General features: G+C 37.2%; 1 protein-coding gene and 1 non-coding gene across 2 annotated transcripts in view; both read right to left on the bottom strand.

The window, feature by feature from the left end:
* Positions 1-22,500, bottom strand: part of LOC124950859 — a 69,573-nt gene that overhangs the window by 14,893 nt on the left and 32,180 nt on the right. The window contains exon 2 of the mRNA XM_047498257.1: positions 3,092-3,243. Coding sequence (XP_047354213.1) covers positions 3,092-3,243 — 152 coding nt within the window. The remainder of the gene's footprint in view (positions 1-3,091; positions 3,244-22,500) is intronic.
* On the bottom strand, positions 5,029-5,100 carry Trnaq-uug. Its single transcript has one exon. It is a non-coding gene; the product is annotated as a tRNA-Gln (tRNA).

Raw genomic sequence — 22,500 nt, 5'->3', positions numbered from 1 at the left:
GGTGGTATTGGTAAAGAGGAGGTGGCGTTAGTGGTGGTACCAAGCCATGAACGAACGACCCCGTAGGACGTAATAAAATGCATTATAATTGGCGTGACGCACGTAAATCTCGAATATCAGACTTTTACGAGTACGTTGGCAAATTGGCCGAAGGCAGCCGTAGGTACCTTCCGTAATTCTACTTTAAGATATGGAAAAGATTTTAGATAGGAGGGGTTGTCACGTGGTATATGCTATTGATATTGAAGATTAAGAAGAAGAAGAAGAAGAAGTTCGATGGGGATTCGGGTCCATAACGAACGATCGTTTCGTTCATAGACGATATTCCTATAAAACGTTTTATCGGAATATCGAGTGGGTAACGTAGTAATACCAAACGATTTTCAACGGATCGATGACGTAGCCTTTTGGAATGATATTATACATATATCCTACTTAAACCCTCTGATACTTTTACACGCGGTGGATGATACGACACGAAGTACTACGAATAAATGGAATACTCGAGAGACAAAAAGAAAGGGAAAGAGAGAAAGAGAGAGACAGTTACTTACTTTATGTTTGGATTTGAGGAAATACTACGGCTATAAACTATGAGGATTCGAGTTATAACTACGAACCGGTATCGCATTTTATTTAATTGCGAGGCGCGAATAAGAAAATGGAGAGGGGTCGGAAAAAGGGAGAGGAAAGGACTACTACTACTACTACTACTACTACTATTACAATGACGACGACTAGCACGCATAATATTATTTATTACCAAAGTGCGTAGTTAAAGTTGTTTAATGTCTCGAAAGCGAATTCGTTCGCAAAATTAAACGCGATAAAATGTTTGTTATCCAATCGAGGGCTGTCTCTTAATGCTTTCTTCTTCCCTCTTTCTCTCTCTCTCTCTCTCTCTCTCTCTCTCTCTCTCTCTCTATCTATTTCTTACTTCCCTCGAATTCTACAGAAAGCTACTCTGTTCGCGCATTATCTTTCTCGCATAAGCTTCGAAGACAGACGAGAGAGATAGGTTTACGGCAACGAGGAGTAAGGTATTCGTTCGAGATAATTGTAGGAAGTGAGCTTTCATGGGAAATTCGGGAAAGACATACATAGTTAGGTACTATATTCGCCAAAGTAAAATGCTCGACGTTGCCGATCGGCTAAGCTCCGCCGCGGGAGTTTAAAGGCCGATAAATTCCGTTAGCTCGAGGTATAAATCTGTTTAATTTAACGCTACGTTATTTTTACGGTTACCGTTACTTGCCGGTAAGAGATGAACGCATTCGTTGTTTAGTATTCCCTACGAACGATCGAACGTATACGTATAAACATTACATAAAAGAGATACGCATGCACGTACGTATGAATGTACATATATATATATATATATATATATATATATATATATATATATGTATGTATATATATGTATGTGTATATCGAAAATGTCTCGAAAATATTTTTACGATGTTATCTCTATTTACTAATAATACTTTTGTTAAAAATGAAGAGAATATTCTTATCGAGTGGGACAACTCTCGAAGGATGCATTTTTTTTCGTTTTTCTTTTTTTCTATATACTATCATCGAAAAAAGAGTGAAAGGTAGAGAGAGAGAGAGAGAGAGAGAGAGAGAGAGAAGATGGCTCACGCGACTCTAGATTACACGTTTCGTCATTACCGAGGGTATTTTATCGTTCGTCTGAGTTATGGGGTTCCGCTCGTTAACCGGAAAGTTCCAGAGGATCGTCTCTCTCTCTCTCAAATTTAAATTGAGAAAGTATTTTACGAGCGCGCGAGAGTTTCACGGTAGCGTTGTCACATCTTGATGAACTTCCGGTAACGATCGTAGGAAAATGTTCTTCTTGGCTTAGGTCGATGTCGTCTACCATAGTCGTCGTCTGTCTTCGTCTATTAGATGTTACACTTCTCACCGGATAGTCCACGCCGTTACGTCGAAATCCATGAAATTAGAACTCGCGACGATTAACGAAAGACTTTAGATAAATTAATTATTGTATATTAGAGGAACCGGAAAGTAATGTCGCTTTCTTAAATTAAATTCAAACGAATACATTTTTAACAAGTTTTTATTTTTAATCACAATGAAATATCGACATGCGCAGAAACGACATTACTTTTCGATCCCCCATAATATATGATGCCATATTTAATAATTTCATTTTCCCCTTATTCCGATTATCGTCGATTAAACCTTGACATCTCATATGATTCCCCGTATGTATTTACTTTCTTTTAAATTGTTATCTTAGTCGATTAATTTATATCTTATTGATATAATATATCTCAACAATAATATTCCGACGAAATATCGGACGATATTATCTATCATCAGGGATCAATTCCATCGATAATTATGAACGATAGATCGGTGAACATAATACTTTGTCAGAGATATGATGATAAACGAGACACGAATATGGCACTAAAATGTACCCTATTAAAAATCACGTTCCTCTTCTTATAATTCTAGAGACTGAGGTAACGGAAATAACAAACAGAACAAAAAAAAAAAAAGAAAAAAAGAAAAAGAAAAACAGAAAGAAAGAAAAAAAAGGAGAAAAGAAGAAAATAAATAAATACAGAGAGAAAAAAAAGCGCAAATAGATAACTGTAAAAAGGAGAGAATAGACAATAGGTGGAGAGGCACGAGAGAATGGTATTCGCATCTAAAATGGATGAGCTTAACAGCAAAAGCATTTATCTTCGAGCTTTGCATGCTTTTCCCTATCGCTTTTGTTCCATCTGGCTCGTTAGACTTCTCTCTTTTTTCTTTTTTCTTCTTTTCTTCTTTTCTCCTTTCTCGTTCTCTTTCTCTTTCTCTTTCTCTTTCTCTTTCTCTTTTTCGTGAACGTTCGTTCATTCGTGCATTTTTACGAAAGAGTATCCATAATCCGATATTCGGCGACAGGAGCGGCATGAAAAAAAAGAAAAAAAAAAAAAAAAAAAAAAAAAAAAAGAAAAAGAAGAAAGAAGAAAAAAACATTAAAATAAAAAATTATCAGAGAAGAAAGATTGGAGAGAAAGGAGAAACTAAAAATATGTGAATGATTTACGTACTTATTTATTTACGTACTTACGTATTTACACCTGACGATATGTCCGTACCTTCGTCGTCGTCTCGACGGAATCGTAAAGGTTCTCTTTATGTACCTCATCGTTGTCCTCATCGTTGTTGTTGTCGTTGTCGTCGTTGTTGTCGTTGCTTTTACGAAACGGCCAAAGGATAAACCTGGTTGGAAGCATTTGCCAGGCACAGATTACGATAAACTCACAAGAATATAGCCACTATGTCCTTTACCATGTTTCTCTCTCTCTCTTTCTCTTTTTCTAACATACATACACACACACACACACACACATATATATATATATACACATATACTCTTTCTCTCCCTCTTCCTCTCTTTCAAATCGATTTTCCAAAGTACACCTGCAGAGTCCGACGTTCATGCGCCCAGAAACGACTGACTGTCATGCAAATGAGATCATACGAATCTGCCGTGAAAGAAAGATACTTACAATCTTACATCTTGTAATTAGAATTTGCCGACGACAATGAGTATTATTATTCACTTAAAATTATTCATTCGCTTTTTACGATAAGTTTATCATTTGTGATTACTTTCATTATAGTCGTTAAATCAATATTTATTATTATAAACGAATGATTATATCATTATTGATTATTTTGTTATATTTATTATTTACCGTTATCTTTTGATAATTCTTTACATATATAATTAATTAATTAATTAATTATGATTTATTGTTATAAACGTTATCGATGATAATGTTAATATTTACAAGGACATTCGATTTGTTTGCACGAAGGAGATAGATCGTTAATAAATGACGATAATCTTATATGAACAAATAAACAAGGAGTGATATTGGTATAATCATAATACATTTTCAAAAACAATCGATCTTATCAAATCTTGTAAAAGATTTGTATCTTTCTCTTTCTATTTCTTTTTTACATTCGCATTATCTCACTGATGAATTTCCATTTTTTTTGTTTTTTTTTTTTTTACTTTTTTTCCTTCTTTTTTCCTTTTTTTTCCCAATCATCAGTAGTATTGCGCGTCACGCCATAATTTTGTGCTAAAACGCGAAGAGAGCGCGAATGCGACCAGGTGCAACAGCGGGTAGTAAAAGTCAATGCGTCGTGCGACCGATCGAAGATAAGTGTTTGACGAACGAAGCCGTTGCGTTTCGTGAAAGTGCTTTTGACGATGGAGATAGATCGTGGAAATAGATCTCTCCTAAATTATCTTTCATTATAGATATGTACATACATATGTTGTACATATTATGTATTATATTATGTATTATGAAATATGAATGCATATAATATGTATATACGTACGTATATATATATATATATATATATGTGTATAGATGTGAGATCGTATTGTCACGATTCGAGACGTTATTTGGAATTTCGCAATTAGAGATTAGCCTATACCGCGATCAGTCTGCACGCAGACACAATGCTTACATAACATTTATCGAACATATCAACAACGTCTAGTTCTATCGTATTATCGTAAAATCATTAAATAAATTAATTCGACTTTCTATCGAATATAATAAGATACGCGATATTTATTCCTTAAGCTTTAATATTTTCATTAATTATATTTTATTGATTAGTATTTATAATAAAATATCAATACGTGAAGTAAGTGACGCAAGTCTGACGTTTAATTAATTTATATCGGTCAGAATGTTTATATGTATCGATAATTTATTTTACAATATATTTATCGTTAATTAATAAAAATACTGATTGAATAAATAGAAATGGAAATGAATTGGCAAATCGATCGTTGCATGTAATAAATTATTTTGATACGAGCGTAGTGGTCATTTTTATTTATTTCATTAAAAAACGATATAAATATATATGTATAAATTATTAATTACTTAGGGGATTTGTTACAATTATTTATTAATGTTCTTCGTTTGATTTTCTAACGAAAAAAAAAGAAGAAAAAAAAAATAACGTTAAAGGTCCCACCGAGATTTGAACTCGGATCGCTGGATTCAAAGTCCAGAGTGCTAACCATTACACCATGGGACCTCGATGATATACATTTTTAAGATTACCTACATTAACAGAACATAATTAATTTTATTATTCAATTATATGTTTCAATATTAATTTTCAATTATTTCTTATTATTTATTATAAAATCAAAAATAATTTTCATCTTCGATTATTCTTAAAATTTCTTACGTTGTTCTTAAGTCGTTCAATATATCTAGAAAGAAAATATTATTTATTTATATAACAATTATTTTTACGTAAAACTTTATACGTCAATTTTCAATCATTATTATAAAAAGAGATAAAGAGTGCCAGAAAGAGAAAAAGAGAGAGAAAATATCTTAAACGAAGATCAGAGAATAGCAACAAAGCATTACGTAATACAATAGACGACAACGCGTCTAAGTACTCGTTTCGGTGTCCCACCTCTAAAGACGGCTATTTGTGAGAAGTTCAGTGATGCGTGTTAGACACTCCTTTCGACCCTCGGTAAAAAAAGAAAAGGACAGGCCCTCGAACAATTTTGCGAGCGTCGTTCCGAAATCGGAAGAAGAAGAAGAAGAAGAAGAAGAAAAAGAACGGAGGTGGAAGGGGTGGGGTTGGGGAGGGGTGCGAGCGGTATAAATTCATGCCGCAGACCCTTCTAAAAAGGGACATAGATTTCGAAAGGATCGACAGGCCAAAAGAGAATGAGTTCCTACACGTTCAGTTTAGGAACCCTTCCTTCCCATTTCATTCGCCATGTAACTTTCTCTATCTTTCTCTTATTACTCAAGCGAGAATCGTGTCAACCCTTAATTGAACGGAAGCCGGCAATAAATATTATGTTACTTTCTTTTTTTCTTTTTTTTTCTCTCTCTCTCTCTCTCTCTCTCTAGTCGATGTGTGGGACCCGATTTTATAATGGCCACCATGGAGTAACTCTTACGGAAGCGGATGTGCAATCGGTGTGACATGTGCTCTCTCGGTCTCGACTACGAATTTATTTTCTATATCGTTTTACAACCGGATCATTGTATTATACATATACCGTTACGTTTAAGATAGAAAGAAAAAGAGAAAGAGGGAGGCAGAGAGAGAGAGAGAGAGAGAGAATATCACGAACGATTAAGCCAAACGCGAGGGGGAGAAAAATTAATATCGAGTACCACCCTGGGACTCGAAAGCTTAATCGCCACCCTCCCCACATTATTTCGTATACCGGATCTATCGTATCAAAATCGTTGTAATTGAGGCGAGATAATGGTTCGTTCGACTGTAAAAAAAAAAAAAAAAGAAAGAAAAAATTAATAAAAAAAAAAAAAAGAAAACGTCCAAAAATATATTTACTATACGCGACACTTTCGTCACGTATCGAGTAATTATCTTAATCGTTTGTTATCGTCGTTCGTTGAATAAACAAACGAAAGAAAATTGAAACGACGATTACAAATTAATGATTGAATTGTAGCGAAAATAATTGCGGTTCTTTTATTATTAAAAAAAAAAAAAAAAAAAAAGAAAGAAGAAAAAGAAAACAATTATTTACGCATCGAACCAATGAATTATATATTTTCAATGCGAAAGAATAATAACTATATCCATGATACTTTCTTATTTTTTCTTATCGTTTGAGATTATCGAAACGAGATCGATGTCTTGAGCCGTGACTTCCGGTTTCCCTCTCTCTCTCTCTCTCTCTCTCTCTCTCTCTTTCTCACTCTTTCTTTCTCTCTCGTGGATAATTATAAACGGGCCTCTTCTCATATAATAACAATAATGGCGCGTGCTACAGCAGTACGGCCCCGGGGGCAGCTCGTTTGACATCAAAGTGACGCCCCCCTGCTGTCGGTATGCATCGGGGTACGACTAATGAGATTCACTTTACAGTTTACCCCTCTCGCGAAACACCGACGACTCTACAACACCACCATCACCATCACCATAACCATCACAACCACTATTACCACCACCGACGTCGTTCACCACCTTTCGATCATTTTGATCATTTTAACGATAGGCGAACCTTGCGATGCTTCGCGCCCCCTTCCTTTCAATCTCTCTCTCTCTCTCTCTCTCTCTCTCTCTTTCTTTCTCTTTTCTGCCTTTTGATACGCCGTAGTACGTACGTACTTCGTTCTTTGTCGCAATACCGACCCTTTTCCCTTTGAATATATTTTATAAATTCGTTGAATTTAAAAATCCCTACCCCCTCGTCCGACCCTTTTTCTTCCTTTCATTTTCTCTCTTTTTTTCTTTTTCTTTTTTTCTTTTCTATACACTTCCATTCGGGGCGATCGTTGCTCCTTTTCGATTAATTACAAATGAAAAGAAAAGAGAAAGAAAAAAAAAGAGACCATCCCCCACATCCGAGTCGTATGGTATGTCCATTTAAACGAACGCGATACTCTATCATCTTATAATTTTTTATTAATTTTCTTTTATATCTTAGTATCCTTAGGAAGAAAAGGAAGAAAATAAGGAAACGAAAAGGAAAAGAGATAGCAAAAAAGAGATAGCAGAAAAAAGAAAAAAAGATAAAGAAAAAAGATCGAAGAGAAAATCGTGAATAATAGTTCTTGCGAGACGAGACGAGACGAGACGAGACGAGACGTACGTACGTACATACGTACGTTTTAATAAACGGAATCGAACTCTTTGACACCTTGAAATTACCCTTTCGAAAATGACCCTCGTAGAACAGCGAACAATAGGTACCTAGATGGTTAATAAAGGCTTCGGTTGGATTAAAGATTGATATCACGTAAACCAGGGGAGGCATGAATTATCTATCGAGCCGTACCTACTGCCCGCGACCATATTCGTTGGCATACGTCTCTCTTCGTATTTTCCTCGTCCTCTTAATTGGATCGATTCAACCTCTCTCTTCCTCTCTCTCTCTCTCTCTCTCTTTCTCTGTTTCTCTCTCTCTCTCTTTTCCTTTTTCTCTCTCTGTCTATCTGTCCGCCTCTCTTCCTCTCTCTCTCTGTCTATCTATCTCTCTCTCTCTCTCTCTCTCTTTCATTTATTCTCCCTTCGAGCAATTTCAACCTATACCACACTCTACATTTATAATCTCTAATTTACCTTGTAAGGCCTAATGATCTCTAATGTATGCACGTTGCTCGTGTCTTGTCGACGAGTAGTTTGCACGACCCTCGGTATGGTCGTGCCTTCGTGCGATATACACTTTGTCAGAGAAAAGCAGTAAACCAAGAAGATAGTCCATCGAAGTCAAATAGGAAATTGTACATTATAAATAGGACAGTGTATCATAACGATGGATGTAATATTTCCCACGACGAAATATCATTAATATCGTTAAAAAAAAAAATTGAATATTAATATATCGATCAATTTTTTCTTATCATTTTCTTTGATCGTTTATCGGATAATTGTACGATTAGTAACAATTAAAATGGAATAATAATAACGATTATTTTATTAGAAAGTCTAATTGCATAAATGAAAATTAATAATATATCGGATTAGTTCTTGTTATTTCTCGGAAATAATATACATACATATGTACGTAAGCGTATAACGCACACATGCAACTACGCGCACAACAACGCGCAAATATTAACGTAATCATTTTAAACGTTAATTCTTATCGCCATAATTCATTTATTAGACATGCATTTAGGTCAGTGATCGCGATGCAAACGTGGAATCGCGTTTATGTGCAAACGCATTAAATAACCCCTATGCTGCCACGTGGCTGACTCGCGCTTACCGAACGTTGAGTTTTAAAATGTACGAAAGGAAAAGGGACGAGGGGAAAGAAAAAGGTCGTGCCGTCAAGAAGACGAGTCGAAAGAGGAAAAAGAAATAGGAGAAGGGAGGAAAGGGAGATGGGGACACCAGTCACTTCAAGAGAGTTGTATGCATGTGTGTGTGTATATATGTATGTGTATGTGTAGCGTTGATGTATGAAAGGTTCAACCGACCGACACGAATTAACATTGGAAAATAAAAGAACTTGTGTGTATGTACGCGCACACATGCTCGTCACGCCTGTTGGCAAAATGGCCCGTGACTAACATAACTACTTTTAGTAGCTAGTCGATTTATAAGGAAGAATCTAATGATCATTTGTTTCGATGGTTTCTTTCGGATCGATTAAATTATTGGTATAATCTTATTGATCCATTTCTTTTAATTGAATTTTTCCAATATTAATTTTATAATTAAATAATAATTATGAGTAATAAAGAGAATGTAATATATATATATATATATACATATATTTTATATAAATGTATATGTATATATATATATATATATATTTTAAATAAACATATCGATTTAAATATTTATAGCAATGAGATCAAGGGCATGTTATATTCCTTTCTTTTGAATACCAAAGTAATCGAAAACACGTTTTTGGTACATGAACTTGGCACGGTCTCGTTCGTATTTTGTTCGAATATTTTGGCGCAGGTCAGTTCTGTCTGAGGCGGACTCATCAACGAGAAAGCACATAAGAAAGAGAGGAAACGGGACAGAAAGAGAGAGAGAAAGAGAGAGAGAGAGAGAGAGAGAGAGAGGGAGAGAAAGAGAGTAAGAGAAAGGGAGATAGATAGAAAAAAAGAAAGAGAAAGAGAGGTAGATAAAAAAAAAGAGAGAGAAAGAGAGGTAGATAAAAAAAAGGAGAGAGAGAGAGAGAGAGAGAGAGAAAGAGAACACCGTTCGTAAAAAAATTATACGAGAGTGAACGGGGATCCATAAATTTTCTTGCACTCGAAGTAAAGTCGAATAAGAATGATTCTCAAGCGGAACTTCCGGCTGGGTGCGAGCATTCTCGATACACGTGCGCGTTCGACCGGATTTTACGTCCATGAGTGTGTGCCTGCGTGAGTGAGTGAGTGAGTGAGTGAGTGAGTGAGTGAGTAAATGAGTGAGTTAGTGAGTTGGTAAGTTAGTGCGTGCCTGCGTGCGTGTGTCTACGCGTGCGACTTGCCGTACACGTGCTTTGAAGAGGTCAGACTTTTATATCTTAAAATCTGCATCGGTTCTTCTTCCCCTTCTCTCTTTCTCTCTCTTTCTCTCTCTCTTTCTCATGCTCTCTTTTTTCACTATTACCACACACTCTTCGTTCATCTCTCTCTTTCTCTCTCTCTCTCTCTCTCTCTCTCTCTATTTCTCTCTTTCTTTCTCTTTTTCTCTCTGTTTCTCTTTCGTCGTTGCATCGGCTAAAGTTGAAGGAGCAGATGCCACGATGCGGGCGTTATCTGCCGATGGCATCTACATGGTCACGCCCATTTTAGATCATTACTCTAGTTGGCGGTTATCATTTCACTTTTGCTGCCTCTCAGGCCCCGGATAATGGACGAGCGTGGAAGGAACATTGTCAGGAAGGGAGAGTTCCGACCCTCTTCTCGTTTCTTCGTTTTTCTCATTCTCTCTCTCTCTCTTTCTTTCTCTCTCTCTCTCTCTTTCTTTCTCTTTATCTTTATCTTCTCTCTCTTTCTTTTCCTTTCTCTCTCTCTCTCTATTTTCTTTTTCACTCTCACACGTTCAGTATATACCACCCGCCGTGCAATTGTGTCAACTTTAATGCTTTTTCGCTCTTACTGTGAACTATATCGAAAGATAAAGAGAGAGATAAAGAAGGAGAGTAAGAGAGAGAGAGAGAGAGAGAGAGAGAGAAAGAGAGAGTAAGAGAGAAAATCTCACCCTTTCTAGTTTCAATTTTACTCCTTTACAGTTCGACGATCTTCAAGATCAAATTGAAGCAGACGTTCGCCAAAGTTTTGGCACTCCAACTGTGTGATCTAAAATGAAACGATTCGCGCGGCCAAACCTTCAGAGAGTACTTTTGCCAAACGATCCGTTAAAATCTCGAAGAATACATCCGAGTGTTTGTTACAAGATTTAGATGGACTCTTTTCTTTTTTCTCTCTCTCTCTCTCTCTCTCTCATTTTCTTTTTTCTTATATATCTTTTCTTTATTTAGAAAGAAAGAGAGAAAGAGAAAGAGAGAGAGAGAGAGAGAAAGAGAGAGACAGAGAGAGTCGAGATAAAAATATCCTGAAGTAGAAGATATCTTCTACTTCTTCTTAACTATTTTAACGTTTTACGAATTTCATGCACTATACATACAAGCTATCTAATCGAATACTATCGTTTATGTTACAGGTAGGTAGTCTACCCTTTTCGAGAAGGTTCAAGTTCGCCACGATGGTCATTCTAGTTGTCGTTTTCTTCGTCCTCCTCGTCGTCGTCGTCGTGCGTGATAAATCGTTGGATCGGCCAGGGTAGATTCTTGTAATTTTAGATTACACTTCGTTGCCCGTTGTGGCGAGCTACGGTTAACGCATGGCCGAAGCACCGAACCCCCTTTCGGCCATCACGGAGTATCTTGTCCAGAAGGGTTAGATTAGATACGTCGTTCACTTCAGGCCGTATATCTGTTCGACCCTGTCTTTCCATCGCTATGCTCTCGGCCAAGTTCGTGAGAGCGGGTGAATACATACACGAACATACACACACACACACACACACACACACATATAACCATCTGTATTCTATCGGAAGCTATACGCGTGCATCTATCGACCATGCGTGCCAGTATACCTACATATATGAGAATGTGAGAATGTATGTGCGAGCAAGAGAGAGAGAGAGAGAGAGAGAGAAACAGTGAAAGAGAGAGAGAGAGGAAGGGAGGGAGGGAGAGAGAGAGAGAGAATACGCTCCGGTGAGTTACGGGGCTGCGGACAGAGTGATGCATTGCCGTGGAACCGAGAAGGACCAGATATCCCGCGGGAATCGAACGAGGAACCCTTACACCTCACACCATTACGTTCCCGTGACAGAAACTGCCTGAATTATTGGAATATCGACGCCAGCGGGCATTAAATGCTTCAATTAGGATTATTATCGTAATTTATTCGAATAATAACGTTTATCGGTGTTACTTCGTTAAACGATTTACTACTTTCTAATAATTGATTTATATCAAAATTTATATATATATATACATATGTGTATGTATGTATGTGTGTGTGTGTGTATACTCTCTAACTCAGAACATTAGAATATCTCTTACGGGACTACCATCATGTAGCGTCAAATTTTTTCTATGCAGGTCAAGTGTTGAGGGATATTTCAAAGTCAAATTCATTTTGTCAAGTGGAACTATATATATATATTATATATTTTCATGGTTCGATTGAATTTGTTGAGACGAACTCAACAACGTGCCATACGAAGACAATTATTATTGTAGTATGTTATATTATGAATTATATTATAAATATATGAATTATTAAGAAGAATAATCATGTACCGCTGGTTGCCGCCTTTTAGGCTGCACGTTGTATACAAAGGCAGAACTTCTTACGAAAAAAACTTTCATACAATTAGACCGGCTATTTGAGTACCACGAAGATATACAAGATGATAGGACTTTGTTTATATCGTATTATATTCTATTATATTGTATTAAATTATCATACAATTTATACGATTAAAAAAAAATTGTTTTGTAAGCATAAAATATAATGTATTTACTATGTATAACTAAGACAAATGAAAATAAAAATATTTAATTTAAAAAGAAATCCTATAAGTTCTCAATTAAATCCTACCATTATTCTCCTTATTCACAAAAACAGCTCTTAATAGAGCTGTATTTGAAATAATTTTCAAATTTTGAATAAAACAAAAATGTTATCACAAAATGAATTTAATAACAGGATAACATGAAGTGCAAAAAAAGTGGCATGATTACACACCACCTCCTGCTAAATTATATTCTCCTGTTTGAAATTTCAAATTCTGCAAAACGAAAAATGTTTCTCGCTAATCGAATTTGTAACAGGATCACGTGAATACTCAAAGAGGTGGTACTCAAAATCGTGCCACCTCCTGGTAAATTATATTCTCCTGTTCGAAGTTTCAAATTCTACAAAACGCAAAATGTTTCCCGCTAAATCGAATTTGTAACAGTGAATATTCGAAGAGGTGGCACTCAAAATCGTGCCACCTTCTGGTAAATTATATTCTCCTGTTCGATATTTCAAATTCTGAACAATGTGATATTTTTGCCGTAAATTGAACTGAGAGTATTTTTTATCTTTACAAAATTTTTTTCTGATTATTTATTTTTATAATTGTTATATAAATATTGATTTGTTATGTCAGGAATATTTGATGTGATAATGATTGGTTTCAAGAAATAACACATTGAATTTTTGTTTATGATAAAAATTTTATTTTTGTTTAAATTATTTATATATACAATATACATTTTATTTTATTTAATGATAAAAATATTTATTTACTAAATTGCAATAATAATATAATATAATATTATATAATTTAAAATCATATAATTCATTAGAATTTAATAATATTTCTTTTTTCTTATGAGTGATATCGATATGTCATTTTGGATTTAATTTCTGTTTTCACGATTTCTGCATCTTCTACAATGCATATCGTTGCATTGTAGCTGTCATATTGTATCATCTACAGCATAGTCTTGTTCTAAAAGTTCTGAATCATCCTTTTTACTTGATATCTTTTTTTACTTGAGATCTTTTAATTGTATCTTTTCTTATGATTACATTAAGACGCATCTAACCAATTGAAAAAGAAAATAATTGAATTATTTTTATTTTTAATATTCGATTAATTAATTTTTTATTGTATTTAGAAAGAAAAATCATAAACGTATTCTCTTTCCTTAATTATTTGATCATAAAATGTCAGTTGCTGCTTTTTGAGATAAATCTGTATGCGTGTATGTGTGTGTGTGTGTGTGTGTGTATAGATATTCGATTAACTCTTTGCTGTATATATATATTTTGATTATTCCGTATTTTTCATCTCGTCATTCCTCGTCTCGTAGAATACTAAAAGCACAGCGCGAATTTGCTTTATAGAAGGTAGTAAAGGGCTTCGCTCTAGTAATAAAATAAAAGGAGAAATATACGGCAGGCGAACGGCAGGCATCGATATCGGTCTTGCTAATGCAGATAAAGTACATAAAGCTCCAAAGGCTATGCGGATTCGTGGCGCGAGCCGAGAGTTTCACTCGGTTTGCGTTATGCCACAGTAAAACTGTCCACGGTAAAATACACGGGGGAGTCATAGTCCGTAGGGGTAAACGTTATTGTTGCACCATATAAATCGCGCTTGATCGCGGAGGAGTATGGATCGTATATCAAAACTACTGCCGTACCGTTCTGGCAATTTGTGGCCTGTAATAGAAGCGAGGGAGAGAGAAGAAGAGAAAAAGAGAGAGAGAGAGAGAGAAAGAGAAAGAGAGAGATGTATATATATATATATATATATATAGAAGGAATGAGAAAGGACGTCCAGCAAAATTATTATCCAGAAAATGCGTATACCATGAACGAAACATTCTCCTACCTCGTTCGAAGCTCGTTTCCCTTTTTAACAACGACCGGTCAACTCTATCTTCTGCTTCTTCCTTTTTAGAACGAACGAACGTGCGAACGACAAGGAGTGTCCAAAGATCTTTCCCAATGATTACGGCTTATATACTTCCATCCTCGTAATAATTTTGCGGCGTCGAAATGAAAGAGAGCCAAACCCTAAACCGTCATACTTACTTATCATGCGAGCCGATCATATTCAAAACGAATTCGTACATACTTAAGCGTTGAAAAGCGAATCAAAAATTTATCAATTAATCCCCTTCGAGAATTATTTCTTTTGAAATTTCGATTTCAGTTCAGATTACGATCGATTTATATCTTTTGTTTTTCCCACAGTCCCATTAAATCATTTATCAGGTATTCTCATTTTGACGGATAAATTGATAATCGTTTTATCTTTTAAATTACGACTAGTTGTGTCTAGGCAATCGCGGAGAACAGGGCAAACGTACGATTGAAAAGTTTCAAACAAGACTCGTTAAAACTACGCGTCCTCTTCGCAATCGCTAATGCGTCTATCCGAGCGCATCCATGGCAGTTTATTTTTATTTAAAGCGTTCAGAGAATCTACCGAGCTTCTCCTCCTCCTCCTCCTCCCACTCTCGGCCCCCACCTAAACAACCCTCTCGTCCATCCCTCTATCCTTCCTACCGTATCTCCGTCGATCCAACGAAGCGACGATGCGATCCAAACGCGTTAGTCGTTCACCACCGTTTACCTCTACCCCGTACTCCTCTCATCATCCCACTAGTCTACTCTCACTCGTTTCGTTTCGTTTCGTTTCGTTTCGAACAGAGTTTAGGTGGGTGGATTCGATCGATTACCGCGATTAAAATAAAATGTAAATGCCGGGACGAACGCGATTCGTGTGTTATGCAAATTTCATCGGATCGGTAATCGCTGAGTGGAAGCTGATGTCTTCCTTTAATGGTCGACGAGGAGAGAGAGAGAGAGAGAGAGAGAGAAGGAAGAAAGAAAGGTAAGATAGAAATGAAGGAAACGAGTACGGAGATGGCATAACGAAAAAAAAAAAAAGGGGGAAAAAGAAAAGAAATGAAGAGGAAAAGAAAGAAGAGAAAAAAAATGGAGAGAGAGAAAAAAAGAAAACAAAAGAAAATAAAGTAGAATTGATTCGACTTGAACGTAACTCTTATTGAGATACCGTCTCAATCGAACGATCTATCGGATCTAGTGGAAACGTACGTCCCCTGTATTCCGGGCAAACAGAAAGAGACAGTTAAGGGTTGGGTAGGTGTTTCATCGAAATAATCAACGTCCATCCAGAAGCGATGCGAACACACGTTGGCAGTAAGCGCGATGCGATTCGGTGCATAGCTGCAGCAGTGCCGATAGGCAAATTCAATGCTCGTCCGATGTTTGACGGACGATGAGAAAACGAGAGAGAGAGAGAGAGAGAGAGAAAGGCAGTATGCAATGGCAACAACTACGTGAGTCGTAGGACGAGGTCCTAAAACGAAAGGGCTCATGGTGGACGTGCACGAGACGCATGCCGATGCATTCATTGCGCGATGGACTCTCCTCCTCTCCCTTCTCGTCTCATCCCTCCAAACCTCGCTAGTCCCCACCCTCGGTCTCGCCCAGCTCATCTTCCTCTCTTTGGGGTCTACGCGCTCGCGCGCACACAGGATGATTAATTAGTTGTCGTGCGTTCCATGTCACCGTGTCACTCTTGTCACGGCTTTGTCACTTCGGCAGCAAACACCCGCTTTCGGACGAAGAGAGTAGAGGTACGTACTGTTCTATATGGATGGCCGAAGAGAGGGAAAATGGGAATGGGGTAGGGGTAGAGGAGGGGAGGAGAGGTAGGGTGCGTTGACGTTGGTAGAGTGTAGAGAAACGGTGCATCGCACTGCAAACGCTCGCATACTCTCTCGCAAAAGCAAATTGCATTGTAACCAGGACTGCAACAGGCGCGCCATTAATCAATGCCCGTTGCATCGGAGTGGCGAGCGTTTCTGCCAATTTCCAAGTAGAGCCTATCTCGTCGGCTCGAACAGAGAACAAAACCGACCTAGCTAGCTAGCTGGCTGGCTGGCTGGCTAGCTAGCTAGCTAGCTAGCTATACGGGACCACGTGTTCTCCTCGCCTCGTGCTATCGCCATGGATTACCGGAATTGCCGTGGTTAATGAGTTTCGTTTCATGGGGTTACCTCTAACTCGTCAATCCAATTTAAAAACTTTCCTCTTAGGAATATTAAATCATATTTAAACGTCGGTTATAACGATTTCGACGTGTAATTTATTTATTTATTTATTTATTTATTTATTTATTTATTTATTTATTTATTTATTTATTTATTTATTTATTTATTTATTGATTCTCTCGAATTTTTGATTAACTCTAATCGAATTTCGTTGGTTGCTTGATCGAATCGTAATTAACGCACGCGATCGCGTTTGCTGTATAATCGTCACCTGTGGATCAATCTATGCGACTAGGAATATAGACGTCATTTGTCATACTAGTCGTCATAATGGACCTATCGTTTACGAATATTCGTGAACGCACGAGAACGTGAGAATGAACGTATGTAAGTGAAACGGTAACATAAGTAACGAACACGTTAATCGCGATCATTACGTCAAAGAATACAGGAGGATGATCCGTCAGTACGTCCGGTGATAGTTCATATTTTCTTTCCTTTAACATGTAAGTAGTTAAGTACGACATCCTCCATTCTCGGATTTCGTTTTGAACTAATTAACCGAGCTGAGAATTTCCTTTTGTTATATTTCGTCCCGGTGAACATGTTCTGACTACTTGTCGGTATGAATCTGATAACGAGTGGCATCCGGCACTCTGATGCCGACATAAACGGCGAACGGGCCAATCTGAAAAGGAATCCTCTTTTAGTTCGCTAAAAGAGATTCGTCGAGGAAGTAATGGAATGTAAGTAAAGCACAGTTGAAATTTCACGCGATAAATATGTAATTGCGAATTTCAATGAGAATTCTCAACGATTTAGGATACATGTGTACGTGTAAGAGAATATTAAGATGAACAAGAACAGACAAAGAAGAAGATGAAAGAGAGAGAGAGAGAGAGAGAGAGAGAGAGAGAGATGATGAAAGGGCAAACTCTTGTTTCTTTACTTTCGAGCTACACTTTAAAAGAGAAAGATGGAACGATTCGACTTAGTCACGATTTTACCAACCTGTATTTTTATTATTTAGTCGACTCACACAGGAAACGAGCCGAACGAAATAAAGGAGGTAGAAATTAATGAAAGGACGATGGCCTGCCTCCGTCACAGGGAGAATACAAGACTAGAGAGTTATTTCTTTCGCTTTTCTTTTCCCTTTAAATTACAGCCGTTTAAGGAGAACCCAGGTGAGAAGCGCCAGGCGGTCCTTAACATCATTCCTTCCTTTTCTTCCTCATTCTCGTCCAGGTGATAATTACATAGGAAGCGTGATTTCTAGGGATGCGTTCGCTTTTCTTCTTTTCTTTTTTACTTCTTCCACATGTCTTCGTCACGTACACAGAAAATCTGATAACCTTCGGACATTAAACTTCGTCACGTACGATGGATTTTTTAACCGTTCGCAATCGTTCATTTAATTACTTCAAACGATTTTACAAAATGTTTAAAGTAGCAGAACGAACGAACGATTATAGAAAAAAAAAAAAAAAAAATTCGTGATCAAGAAAATTAAAATCTATCGAGGCAATATGATAAATTTTCAAAATAACTAATTATTGAATTCCATTATAGACGAGTAAAATAAGATAAAGAAAGTAACATAAGGTCATTTACGATATCCAAGATATGCATCTTTCAGGAAGCTCTATGCCTTTTGATAAAGACACTCGAGATCGGTTAGTCGGTGATCAGCTTGGGCCAAAGCATTGTCATTAAATGATCCAGCAAGGCTTAGCGAATCCTCAGCTTTAAGACCTCAAGCTGTTGCTAAGGGATTGATGGGGTCACCATAGCAACCGCTGAGGACCTATTGTTGCACCCTGTCGGATGGTGGGTACTACAGCGGCACTCCCCCCGCAAAGCAAGCGTCGCAGTACACGCACCTCCTGCACCCCTGGCATGGCATATTTATTTGCATGTAGCCTGACTAGCTATAGCTACAGGCTAACGTACGATATGCGTCTTGATCGTGTATAACCACTCACACGCACGTATCGCGCATCTCGCGCGTTTATGCATCTATGCCAGTGGTACCAAACCCCTTGACGCGTTCCCTCTCTCTCTCTCTCTCTCTCTCTTTCTCTCTCTCTCTCTCTATCTCTCTTTCTCTCTCTGTCTCTCTCGGGGCAATGTCCTGCCTTTAAAGACGAGGGATCGACCGGTAGAAGTTTGCGAAAGGAGTGAGATGCTTTCGAAGAACGATCGTTTAAAGTTTCTTCCCCGTTGAAAGGCGAGAGAGAGAGAGAAAGAGAGAGAGAGAAAGAGAGAGAGAGAGAGAGAGAGAGAGAGATGTTTTTACTCCGCTATAATCGTACAAGAACGAGCTGCATCATTGAGACGCATATAACGATTATTATTCTCGTATATGGAATTAAACTAGGTCACAGGGAGAAAACTCTTCGATGTTAATGTTCTTCTTATTTCTTCGAGATGATAATCGTTATCGTAGACTACGAAACACTCGTTAAGGATATTACCGAGATTAACCAAAATAAATAAGTTGTCTCTCAGGATACTTAACCGAACAAAAAGCTTAAGTTATAGTAGACGTTGCTTTGTACGTTTATGACGTTTTTCGATGAATCAATAAGTTTATCATGTTGTTATCAGAAAAGATTTTGCGTTTCCTAATCGATCCATCGGTAACGAGTTCAAACTAATCGACTGTCAATTTGGATATGTCATTTTATATTTATGCGATAATATTTACTTTTTCCCTTTCTCTTTTTTTCTCTCACTTTCTCTCTCTCTCTCTCTCTTTCTCTTCGTACGAGGAAATAATTAATTAATAATTATCGAGGAATCATTACTGGTGATTACGTCAACACCGGTATGATTCATCCTTCAAAGTGGTGGATGATATCATCGGTGGGACAAAGATTAACTGAAATCCATGAAGTACCTATGTATGTACCTAACTACAGTGGAGACTTTTTCTTTTGCTTTCGTGCTCCGGTGAATGCGGAAGAGAGTGAAATAAAAAGGAAAAAAGAGAGAGAGAGAGAGAGAGAGAGAGAAAGAGAGAGAGACAAGAGAACTTTTCTAACGCAAAGGGTGAAAAGAAGCATGACGCACGCACGGCTTTTAAAGTCTCTATTGTTTCCCGACTGCTCTCTCTTATTCTTCTACTTCTTATTCTTCTTCATCTTCTTCACATTCCTTTTCTTTTTTTTTTTTTTTCGTACTCCTCCATTCTCTTATCCTGAGAACCACCTATTACTTAAAATTTAAGCTCACACCGAAAATATATAGTAAACGTAGTAGTATTTGATGTTAAAACCCTGACGACGACTACGAATACTTAGGACGAAGACGCGATTCAAAGTTTTGTTTTATTCCTTTCGTCTTTCGTTTGTGAATATCGAAGAGAAACGAAGAATGATGATGCGGCATCGTTCTAACAACTTACCAACCAACCAACCAACCAACCATTACCATCACCATTAATGTTACAACTAACAGTACCACCACCACTATCACCATCATCACCATCACTAGCAAACACCACTACCAATACTACCACCATTGCCAAAGGATGATATCGCGTCAGCCCTTTCGCATTTTTCAGCGGAAGAAGATTCTCGAGTGCCACCAGTCGTGGAAAAGAAAATCAGAAACTCGTAGTGGTGATACGAACGAACGAGAACGAACGAGAACGAACGTTTCTCCTGCGGTTGTCGGGGGAAAAAAGGGGCTAAAGGAGAAAAAAGAAAAAAGAAAAAAGAAAAAAGAAAAAGAAAAAAGAAAAAAGGAAAAAGAAAGAGAGAGAGAGAGAGAGAGAGAGAGAGAGAGATAGCTGTACACATACATATATAAATACGTAGGTACGTAGATAGGTAGGTACGTATATATACATAGATACATATATATATATATACGTGCATGCACGACGGGACACGCACTTTCATCCTGCGTAATTAAAATCACGGCGTCATCCTTCGGCTAGGGAGAACCGAGCATAATGACGCGACGACTCGCGAAGACAAGAGAAACGACGCATTTCTATCTATCTCGTCTATCTATCTCTTTCTATATCTTTCTATCTATCTCCTTCTATCTCCTTCTTTCTCTTTCTCTCTCCTTCTCTCTCTCTATCTCTCTGATATCTCCCTTCGCGGCCCGTCGTTTTAAACTCGCGAACGGTGCATACTTCGTACGCGAACGCGTTCGATGATTACCCCAAGTTATTACCTAGATGCGCTTTTGTGTCAACCAGAGAACGTCACGAAGCTTTTCTCGGCAACATCGTCGTCGTCGTAGTCATCGTAGTCGTCGTAGTCGTTCGGTTCCTCAACGAAATATTACTCGTATCGCATGTTTATTGTACTCCTTTTATAGCGAGAGAGAAAGAGAGAGAGAGAGAGAGAGGGGGGGAGGAAAGGGAGAAGGAAGGAAAAAGGGAGAAGGAGGAAGAAGAACGTTCATCCTCCTTCGAGAGGATCGGAAATACGATGCTGCTACACTCATTTGGGTTCGTTCGAGCATTGTCTTCTTGATTAGTAATCCCTGCATCGATTCGACGATGGAAATGATGCACTCGCGATATTCTCAATTATTCCAGGATTTCTTTTTTCTTCTTCTTTTCTCTCTCTCTCTCTCTCTCTCTCTCTCTCTTTCTTTCTCTTTCCTTCGTCCCGCTTATTTTTTCCTCGTTTCAATATGAACTATATGCATATATGTATATATGTATTTATAGCGATAAATATAGATACATGTTGACAAAGAAAACCAATCTGACAAAAAGAATGATTTATTTATTAAAGTAATAGAAATAATAATAATAATAATAATGATGATGATATTTGATATAGTTAATAATATATAATTATAATATTTACTTTGTTTATTTATATTTAAAAATATATATAATCGTATCTAAATTCGTATTAATAATAATACATTAGAATAATATTTGATCTAATGCAATATATTTTTATACGAATGTTATTAATCTAAATCGAAATTCTTTGATTTAATCTTTTTCGAATGAAGCTACATCATGAGCATAAGCTTATCTCAATTGCTCGCGTCGCGAAGAAAAGTGTCTCGTAGAAAGCGTTAATCGTAAGCAGAGGTACCTCTTTTGATAACATTTCCATGGCTAACGAATCGCTTTAATCTTAATCTCGTGGGGGCTTTAAGCTTCTATCGTCAAAGGAACTTCGTTCACGATGGGAGAAACCTCGTAGCGACTGGGACGCTCGAGAGTAAACGATTGTTATAAAGTTTCGCGACGAAACGAACGAATGAACCAACGAACGAACGAACGAACGAACGAACGAACGAAAGAACGAACGAACGAACGAACGAATGAACGACTGAGTGAAAAAGAAAGATGTTAAATATGTTGGTTCAAACGCAAGCTCATACCCCAAGAATAAACTCCGTTTTGTGTAGAAAGGGTCGTGGTTTGCCTTTACGAGGCTCAGGAGCGACTTTTGCCTTGGTACGATATCACCACCCTGATGTAATCACATATCTACAATACTAACAAGACTACACATAGAAAACGATTTTTTTCCTTGTGATAAAATACAGAACATACATATGTACGTATGTATGTATATATGTATGTATGAGAAAGTATAAAGGGTTGAGTCCCGTTAAAGCGTTAACTTTGTTAATGTCAAAGGGTGTAAAAAAGGAAAGAAAAAAAAAAAAAAAAAAAAAAAAAGAAAAAAAGAGAGCGAGTACGAGCATGTTAGCTCGTTTACGAATATCGGTTTTGCAGGTAGGAGGATAATTCTTTCTAACGTTTGTCGGTAAACGTAAAGAAAGAAAAAAAAAAAGAAAAAGAAAGAATGGAAGAAAGAAGGAAGGAAGAAAGGAAGGAAGGAAGGAAAAGAGGAAGGAGGGTAATTTTTCCACAAACATTC

The sequence above is a fragment of the Vespa velutina genome, chromosome 8 (assembly GCF_912470025.1).
Source record: "Vespa velutina chromosome 8, iVesVel2.1, whole genome shotgun sequence".
Classification (NCBI taxonomy): domain Eukaryota; kingdom Metazoa; phylum Arthropoda; class Insecta; order Hymenoptera; family Vespidae; genus Vespa; species Vespa velutina.
The sequence above is the reverse complement of the archived record's forward strand: the minus strand, read 5'-3'. Positions and strand labels throughout refer to the sequence as shown.